At 43.6% G+C, this 10546-nt stretch overlaps 1 protein-coding gene across 1 annotated transcript in view; it reads right to left on the bottom strand.

The window, feature by feature from the left end:
• The window catches only part of LOC147024836 (uncharacterized), a 98339-nt gene extending 88397 nt beyond the window's left edge, over window positions 1-9942 (bottom strand). The window contains exon 1 of the mRNA XM_085885147.1: window positions 9490-9942. Within this exon, the coding sequence (XP_085741273.1) occupies window positions 9490-9549 (60 nt within the window). The 5' untranslated portion in view covers window positions 9550-9942. The remainder of the gene's footprint in view (window positions 1-9489) is intronic.
• Window positions 9943-10546: the final 604 nt, after the last annotated feature.

The raw sequence follows: 10546 nt of genomic DNA on the forward strand, positions 1-10546 counted from the left end.
AATATAATTATTAGACTCAGAAATAGGTTAAAAAGAGTGCTCCAAGTGCATACTGTAATTTGTTAGCATTTGGTGGGTTGTTCCTTTGATTTCTTCAGCACGGCATTCCTGCTGCGCGCCGTGTGTTTCTACAGGTGGGTGTCTGAGCAGAGTGCCTGCTGACCTCACGAGGACCCCTTCTCACAGCGAAGGGCACGCGGCTGTGGTTTTTACAGATAGGTGTCCGAGCGGAGCGCCCGCTGACCCCTGCGAGGACCCATTGCTTGGATTTAGCTCAGGAATAGCGAAAAAAGAATAGGAATGAGTTCAAAGATTTAATCAGATCAAACAATGAGATTCACACAATGCACTTGTCCCGTTTGTCCTGTTAGACAAGAAGGAAGGGACGATCTGAATGTAAATTAATGAAATAACTGTCTGGGGACCACTGTATGTTGGATGCCATCATGTTGGAGGGATGTGGATTCCAGAACCGCAACTCCATATATATAGTGTTACGGATTTCGGAATCCAGTTTGATGAATGAATCCACACATCCAGGTCCTCAGACAGTTATTTCCTTAATGCATGTTCAGATTAGCCCCATCCCCATGTCCAATGGGATCTTAAATGTGATGCGCTGAGAAGGGTAAAGAATAGATCCCCTCTCTTATGGGAAGCTTTTTTCTTGACAACAGACACGTTTACACACATTTATTTCGCAAGCTCTGATGCCCGCCATTATTTTTCCTCAGCAAAGTTTATGCACGTATTTCTTTCACGAGCTCTGACGCCCGCCTTTTTTGAGAGCGCACGGGTCGTCATGGTAACCGTGCGCAAGTGGGTGGGGTGAGCTTGGGGCGGACTCTGCGCCCGCCGAGACGGCCCACAGATATAAATCGAATTGAAGGTCCGTTCTGAGGCGAGAGACGTAAGCGGAGGGAGAAGAGAACGAGAAAGAAAGCGAGAGGGCAAGCGAGCCAAAAAGAAAGTGGGCAGAGAAGTAAGCGCGAGAAGCGAGCAAGAAAGTGAGAGTTGAAGCGCGCAAGGAAAGAAGTGAACCAGAGAGGAAGCGTGTAAGCGAGGAAGTGTGCAAGCCCGCAAGTTAGCAAGTGAGCGTTTAGTGCACGTGTGGGTGTCTGACCAGTGCCAACGAGACAATTCGTCCTTCCCAGTGCTTGAGCAAGCGAGCGTGTGGTGCGCGTGTGGGTGTGAGCAGTGCCGACAACGAGTGAGGCACGGGTCGGTCAAAAACGGGTGAGGCGCAGGTCAGTCACCGATGGACTATGTGGGTCACTGGACATCACCAGTTTCGTTAAGTGTGAGGAACTGTCCATGTCGCAGCACCAGGGTCTAAACCCACAACAGATGATCTCGGTGCCCCCGAGACATCGACTGGCAAGGCTGGGTGCTGGCGAGCAAGGCAAGGCTGGGTGCTGGCGACGCACGAGACATGCACACACACATTTCAGGACGTTTTCACTTCACGGACGACCACTCTCTGCTGAGCGAAACGATTCTTCTCCCACCCCCCCCCCTCCCCCGAATGATCTGTTGGGTACCCTTGTCTGTGTTTAGCTGAAAGTCAACCCCCAATAAGCATCTGCTCTTTGTCTCTTTCCTGTCATTTTGATTGATTTTGCCTGATTAACTATTCATTTATTTACCTCAGAAAATAAAAAGTCCTTTTTTATTTATTTATTTTATTATTAATAAATCATTTGTCGATTTGCAACCTGTCCGTGTTTGTCCTTTCCTTTTATTTGTCTGGCATTGTTCGAACTGAGATAGACTGGGAGGTAATTACCACAGATTTGACCAAAAATAGTCGGCACGCAGCAGCGGTTAAAACTCTCAGCCACCCAAATCTATCTATAATTCCAGCAATCTCTGTCTGTCTGTCTGTCTGTCTGTCTGTCTGTCTGTGACCGCTGTTTCTCGACAACCACTGGTCCGATCTAATTGAAACTTGGCAGGTATATTGCTGGCGACCTGAGTATGTGCCTTTTCAAGGTTTGATATTAATCGGACAAGTAGATCCCAAATTATGGCCATTTATTTACCAAAACAATGACAGGACACGGTGCTATGACATCACGATTGACGTCACAATTCTTCTTCTTCTTCTTCTTCTTCTTCTTCTTCTTCTTCTTCTTCTTCTTCTTCTTCTTCTTTTTTGCACGTATGGCCACACGCGTACGGGCACGCACGTATGGGCACGCACGTACGGCCACGCACGTACGGGCACACACATACGGGCCCGCACTAGTTAAAATCTAATCGAGATAAAATTGGTGCTTTGCCGAGGGCGTGCTCCCCGCTCAGGTAACCACGTGACCTCGAGTTAAACAGAATAATTAGACGGTGGGCACTGGAACTTGTAGTTAACTGGGTGGCATTCGTGGTTCTAAAACAACCCACCGTACCACAACGTTAATTGTGAGCGGTGGCCCCAGGTTCGGCTCCACCAAGGACAACCGGGGATTAATCCCCCTGAGTGACAAGCTGGTGTCTCGGTACCCGTGGCCGCAGCAATATATATTGTTACGGATATGGAAACCATTTGCATTGAACATACAGATGTCCCAAAAGTCAGTTATGTTGTTAAGTATGTGTGTAGTCAGATCCCTTTCCTTTTGTCTTGTGGGAGAATCAAAGATGTAGGCAGGGTTTTATCCCCGATAATCCGTTCATTCCAGCCGGCACGGCTTTGGCAGTTTCCGCTCAGCTGCACCCGGACCGGAGTTGGTCGTCAGTAGTTGGAACTCTACCGCAGTCGGTAGAGTGACCCAGTTCGAGCAAGACATGCCGAGGGCATGGTTTCCTCGGTAGTCAAAATCGTGTAGTTAATTCGGTAAATTGGTTATCGACAAATAGACCCTACGCTACGCGGATGAGATATCGGCGACCACGGTCGGTTAGACAACCCGCCGGCTCGCGGAGTTATCCAAGCGACGGCCTACAATTCCGGGGAGTGACGCAAGCTTTCCCCACCTTGTGGTCGTTCTCGCCACCAACCCCCAGCCCACAACAATATATATCCCAATATATACACATATATTACGTATAAATATATATATATACATATATATACATATATATACATATATATATATATATATATATAAATATATTAATATATATTTTTTCATAAGATACATATATATATATATATATATATATATATATATATAAACAGCCTGGTGTTGGCGCAGTGGTTAGGGCAGCGGCTTGGGATCCATAAGGTCCTGAGTTCAAGCCCCGTTGGGCCACTGAATTAATACACCAGGGGGTTGACTCAGCCTGTCATCCTTCCGAGGTCGGCGAAGTGACTACCAGTGTAATGGGCTGGTGTATACCCCGGTTAAAATAGGTGGACCATATCCCTGTGTCGTAAGAGGTGACCAGGGTTGCGTCAGGAAGGGCATCCGGCGTAAAAGATGTGCCAAATCACTATGTGGATCATACGGATGATCTGCTGTGGCGACCTCTAACGGGAGCAGCCGAAAGAAGATATATATATATATATATATATATATATATATATATATATATATATATATATATATATATATATACATATATATATATATATATATATATATATATATATATATATATATGTAATATATAAGCATGTTACCATTGGAATAAACATGTAAATACAATAAACAGTATAAATTGAACGAAAACACAAAACTTTTACCTGTTAAATTTATTCCAAAACAGTGAGGTAAGTGAGGGTAAACAATTACATACTGTTCGAACTGTACTCTGCCGTAAATGGAAAACACCAGACTTAGCTCGGAGATGATGATGCTGCTTGCAGGGGACGGGTGGAGGTGAGAAAGATGTGGATGTCGAACTTGCGATGGCTGTTGGATCAGGTCAGTCCCATGTGCCTCATCGTACTTGGTAAATCCAGAATGGTTTATCTCATACACCAGTGCACTCAAAAGGGCAAATCAGCAATGGTTTCTCCAGAACACCGGTCCACTCAAAGGCTTTTTTTCTGTTTGGTCCTTGATCCAAACATTAACTGCTTCTTCCATACTTTCAATATGGAGGATCACGGGTCTGGAACTAACCTTTTGCGCTTTACGCAAAAACCTTTGCACAGATATTTGGCTCACGTTGACCACACAGTTGATTCATTGATCCCGTAATGGCACCCACAGATGTCACACTTTCACCTCTTGCAAACCCATCCAAGAACTCGATTTTTTTGCACAAAGGAACAACCTTTCTTTGCTTTCTGGAATGATTAATTTTGTCCATCGTTTTATGTTTGGGCGACATTGTTAACTTTTGTGTGTCTACTAGATATTGGAGATATAGATCTTCCAGGATCTCCATATTGTATACTTACAGGATCTTCAGATGCCATTTCCTATTCGATGACTTCATTATTACATTTAGCTTTGTTCCTGTATGCTGGTCTGAATACTACAATTAACAGTGTGCGAGAAACACGAAAAGTCTCGTAATGAAAGGTAACCGTACACGTGGATGCAAAGACTCATCTCAGCTCAAAAACCGTGATTGGCCAAAATTAAATCCCAGGATAACTAAATTGGAACACAATAGGATGCCCTCAATTGGTCGCAACCCACGATATTAGAACTTGCGATATTTGAGTGTTGACTGCATATTCATATACCTGTCAAGTAGAGGTGATGGGATGGAATGTCATTTGATAGAATGGGAAGGCAATAGAACAACAGCAGCAGCAACAATAAAAACAACAATAATTGCGTAACAAATGGAATAAATGAGAATGACAATGATGACAACAACAACAATAAACCGGTAACAGTTGGGCTTGAAGCACTGTCGAATAGAATGTCATGACGACATCTACTATAGTGAACACTGACAAAAGTCTACTGTGTATGTAAGGAGATGTTGCTGTCAACACCACTTTCCTTACACTATGGGTTTGCAAAAAAGTAGAAATAACAGTTGCAAGTTCACAAATGTCATTAAAGCAAAAGACCATGCAGCTTTGTCAAATGAAACTAAAGGAAGTGGCAAAGACAATGAAGCTCTCCATCAAAAAGTCCAGCTCCATTAAAAAGGCACAGCAGAAAACAAGTAGAATGTTTCAACACACTGGTTTTGGTAGTCAGGTCCTTCACAAGGTTATACTTCTGGACAAGAACTAGCTAGCTATGGCCCATGGCTGCATAATTATTCTGGGGTACAGCTGTGCCACTGATGCAGTGCCCTCTATCACCAGTGCACTGCTACTCATTTCACAAACTTAAGAAGGATGACAGGCTGAATCAACCTCATGTGGTCTCAATTCAACCACCAACAGGGGCTTGAACTCAAGACACTGTGATCTTAAGTCAGCTACATTAAGCATTAGGCCAACACCAGGCTTTGGACAAGAACTGAAGATGATCCTCACAGTCGTGCTGTGAATGTCAAGACAACTTCACATGAATGAAAGAGGTCTGATGAATGTCGTTTCACAATGTTTTGAAAAACAAATGGAAGGTCATGTGTAGAAAAGGAACCTCATGAATCAATGGATTTCAACTCCATCAATATATCGATTCAGGCTGCCACATGTATCAAGTAAGGAATGGTCTGAGGAATGTTCAGCTGGCATGGCTTGTGACTTTTCATCTCATTCCAAGGCTCGGAGACATCCAAAGAATTGTAGATAATGAGGTGCACACTTTATGTTGTTGCAGGATGACAATATCACTATCCACCAGGCTACCGGAGTGCAGGATCGAGCACAGGAAGACGACAAGGATTCTAACCATCTCCTTTGCTCACCACAGTGACAGTACCATATTACTTTTCCATCCCATCAAGGTTATTTTGGAAGGTGTACCTCATAACAGGACCAATCCACAAATATTATCTTTGATGCAACTATACTCGCTGTTGGTACCGAATATTAATAGATATATGTAGTCCTACGTCATTTACTATTTTGTGGAGGCAAGGCCACATCACGTGGCTGCAATCCCCGAGGTTAGACTGTTTGAGATATCCAAACCCACGGTAAGGCAAGGAACAATTTGGATTTCTCCCCAGTCCATGACCAATCATGCAAACAAGGACATGCGTTCATGTGATATCGACCCGCTTGGGAACTTCCTCACGTCCATGGTTTCGTGAGTTACTGGACTACTTGGAGCAGAAAGGGAATGATGCATCAAACGGAGAGTCATCCTGGAGGAAATTTTATTTATCATATGCGGCTGGGGGCTGCTTGGCTGCATCATTTTCTGGGGGGAATGGGTGTGCTGCTGATGCAGTGCCTCCCTGTTACCAGTAAGTTGGTACTCATTTTGCCAACTTCAGAAGGATGGCAAGCTGAGTCAACCCACACCTGATGTTATTTCATCAGCAAAACAGGGCCTCAAACTCAAGACCCTAAGATCTTAAGCCAGCCACCTCAACGGTTAAGCCAACACCAGGCTTCCGGAGGAAATGACATCACGTATTGAAATTGAATGCATGTACATTGATTTATTTGCTTTCCTTATTACATTAGCAAAGTTGATTGAGCTGTCAAAGGTTGTAATTGTCAAATTAAGTTTTTTACATGTCAGGAAAAATGACATTACGCTGCTTGCCTCTGACTTCCTACTGTCTCGAGTTTGCTGCATCTATTGCTCACATTCTGTTCATCTGTGGTCTCCCTGTCATTCACCTTTTTGCTCGCCTCACCTGTTCTCTTTAATCAGTGATCACAGCTAATGTAGGTATCCTTAATGGTCGGCTGGCTCAAGACAGATCCAAAATGCAAAGAAAATGCTGCATCGAAACCCATGAACGTTCCAATAAAAGCTGTAATTAGCTTAAAAATGGAGAATTCATGTTCACCACCACAACTACTACTAGTACTACCACCACCCATATTATTCCCGCCTTCTTAAAAGGTTGTATGGTCGGCCGGGAAATGCTTTTGGCCCAAGTCTTTCATGAATCTGCTGGACAGGTGTGAATTTTGACTGAATGTTACAGGTGTTTGGAATTTATTCAGGATGCTAACAACTCACCCGCTCTTCACCCAAGACATTGTGGTATCTCTAACGTCCACTAACTGATGATAACAGATGGAACAACACAGCTTAGAGTAACTACAAGGGACGGTGCACTTTGCGACGCAATACAATGCCTACAAAGCATTCCTCGTGAATGCACAAGTGCATCTCAGGCTAGTGCCATGGTATTTCATTCCGAACCCATGGTGTCTTCTGCAAACACCTTGGGAATTCAATATGACATTGCTCAAAGGCTCCCAAAATATTGTGTATTCAGCATTGGTATTAAGCATTATTCAAGTATTGTGAAAGTAATAGCATTGGTTTCAATTTGTGCTGTTTGCAATCTGGAGGCTGGTGATTTCTGCAGCCCTTGTTAATCAGAGGCAAGCCTGTTTTCTGGCACTGTTAAGGTCAGCCAGTTTCTGGACCACTGACTTTATCCTTTATGAATGTAAAACATTATGCAACGGGTGGACCAAAACACTGATGAACTTTAACAGATGCAATAAATACAACTTTGGTTGACCTGTTTTAAATTCTCGAATGAGGAAATATCTCACAATGGCGAACTTGTGAGTTCAAATCACATGTACTGTGTTGACTTTTCCTTTATCTACAAATGTAATACCTGCAAAAGTATACTAAATGGCTTCTCATGTCCCTGTCCACGTATGATCTGTACAAGCTCCTCCATGAGCCTTAGTTCAAAACCAAAACAATAAAAACTAGAAAGACACTCTGTCGAGCGCATACCTCGTTCACGCAATGCCTGATCCACGAGAACACATTGGGGCTAATAATTTTTTTGAAACTTCATGCTATATATTATTTTTGACCCCATCTCTCAATAGTGAAGAATCGCTTAAAAAATTTTAAAAAATTCGCGAATCCAGATCTGGATTCGGATCTTCACCAAAATTGAATCAATTTGTTCTAGTCACACACTCATCCTGCACACCAAATTTCATCTGAGTCAATGCACAACTTTTTGAGATATCATGCTCACAGACAAACAAACAGACAGACGGGTGAAAACATAACGTCCTTCCAGCTTCAATGGCAGAGCTAACAATCTAACCTGACTTCACTTCCTAATGGAAGTGTACTAATTAGAAGGTCTCATGGGACTTCCACAGCATGGACCAATAAAGGTTTTAACAGGGTGGAGTGGTGAACCCAATTCTCGAACAAAAATAAAAGGAAATTGCCAAGTGTACCGCTCAGAAGGCCTCCACTTCCAAAAATGTTAAGAAACCATTAATGTCCAGAATGGCAGTGGACTTAATGACCCAATTTCAAGGTTATGGCATGCTCAATAATAATTACCTTAAATTCTGATTTAAAATTATCTGCACAAAAAAGGAAGACAAGTAAAGACGTTTAAATTTTGGAAACATTCTTACAAAGCTATTTGGCAATTTTGGTTGAGCTCACAGTACAGTGAGCGTGGCATGAGTTGTAGTCATAATGAGATGCAACAGAAACGACGGTAGCCTATATCAAGTGATAAAAGTATGTTTATTGCATAAACTGGACAATTCCCAGATTTATTTTTACAGAACGAGATCTTTGGATTTCAGTTGACCTTAACAAACTTTTTTTTTTTTAGCTTTGAGATACAGGTTGGCCAGCTTTGCAAAATGGACAGCCCAGGAGAGGTCATGGCTAATTGTGAGGTCTACAAGTTGAAGAGAGTGAATGTGTGCGCCATCCCTCGATTTGAAGTTGATCTGGGTGTCCCGTCTGGCAGCATTAGTTGAACGTTGAAGACCCCCACGGTGTCTTCAACGAAGACGAGGCGACTTTTCACCGGCAACCTGAGCAAATTTCAAGTTACTGCCCTGAATGCGCCGGGGCACACATCAGCGGCACAGCCTCACCTAAGTAAACGATGCAACTCGTGGACTGAATTGAGAATTCAATCGCACTCTGATATGAGTGCATTCGCTAATAACAGCTATATGAGTGGAATAATCAGTCGGTATGTATTAAGGAGATAAATAAATAGAGGTTTTCCTTGGAGATGTAAGAGAGTTTCCTCTAACTATTCTTCGTCTCAAACATCAAGTACAAACCGAGCAGTGAATTGTCAAAAGTAATAATTTTGTGGAACGATGTTTATTTCTTTTATAGGAGTAATAAGAAATATCGCTAAAGGCAAATAACTATTTTGATCATTTGCACTCATTGTGACCCCATCACCAAATACGAATCACTGACGGCAGGTGACATGTAACATCAATAGAACGCTGGTGAGATCATCACTGCACTTGCTGTTAAAATATGAAGTTGCAAATAGTTGTTTTTAGGACTGGCAGTTGATATCCTTGGTGTTAAACTTGTGATTCTCACTTCGATTTCCTGTGGATGTCCACTTATCAATATTTTTTTATTATTTCAGCATTTGCATTTCCACTCGCTGCACTCCACCCTCTCTCCTTTTACATTTACATGCAAGACCTCTTCCCACTGTACGCATGCCACACTCACAACTCACCATGGGTCGTGCAACACAAACGTGCAGAGCGGTGAGAAGTATGCACAACCTTAGGCCCATGACGCCAGGAAAGTCTTTGGACCCCAGGGTGTCGCGGACGTCTTTAACCAGGACTTGATAGGCGACAGAAACGAGCAGGCCACTTTGCCAGCATGACTGAGCCTTCGAGTGCCGATGGACAGAGTTGTATATAGAAGTGGACAGTGGGTGTTTCAGTAGACTTTCCGCGTTCCCGAGGACCACTTGGTGCCCTTTTGATGGTATTGGGCAGAGTTCCACAGTGCTGATGTTCGCTGATGGACCGTGTATCTGTAACTCACCCACTTGCCTTAATACTCATTGAACTGAGCCAAGCAGAGAAAACTGCAGAGATGGAAAGGTACAAGCGGATGAGCGAGGAACTCGAAACGTGAACTCTTCGAGGCTTCTCCTTTCGCGCTATCACTACTTCGGCTTGTTGGCAAGGCGCGTGCTGGTTACGCCCCCTCGCTGAACAGGGTACGACTGGGAGGGGCGATTGGAGTGTTGGGAGTCAGGAGCACGGAACGCAGACCCCAACCGTACTTACTCCAAGCACGCATGGTGTTTAGCGTTGGACCATAAATATAAGATCGTCTTTGTTGCGTGCAGATTTATATTTGTGCAAGTTGTGCTGGGAAGCTTCGTTTTACCTGACATAAGCCTGTTATTAAGCTCTGATCTGGTCTGACAAGTATTGGCCTACCATTCTCCTTGAGGAGATTAAGGTGCTGGCGGGAAGCCCAAATAAATCCATCCATCAAGGACTACGCTGCAATGTAAGGGGTTTGCTGGTGCTTTTCCAGTGGAAATTAATGATGAAAATTTGAAATTTAGCTTGGGTGACCTCTTGGGTGCACACTGGCTGACAGGCTGATGTAGAGGTGGTGTATACTTATCTGAGATTATTCTTCGTCCGTATGAAGCACCAGGCTATGGGTAGCATCATTTGCTGGGGAGGAGTCGGAGGAGGGGGCAGCTATGCCACCGATACAGTATTCCTTGTAGCAGGAATTTTGAGAGGATGTTGGCGATAGCT

This window comes from Eptatretus burgeri, chromosome 6, assembly GCF_056783735.1.
Source record: "Eptatretus burgeri isolate ZD-2024b chromosome 6, Ebu_testis_v1, whole genome shotgun sequence".
NCBI lineage: Eukaryota > Metazoa > Chordata > Myxini > Myxiniformes > Myxinidae > Eptatretus > Eptatretus burgeri.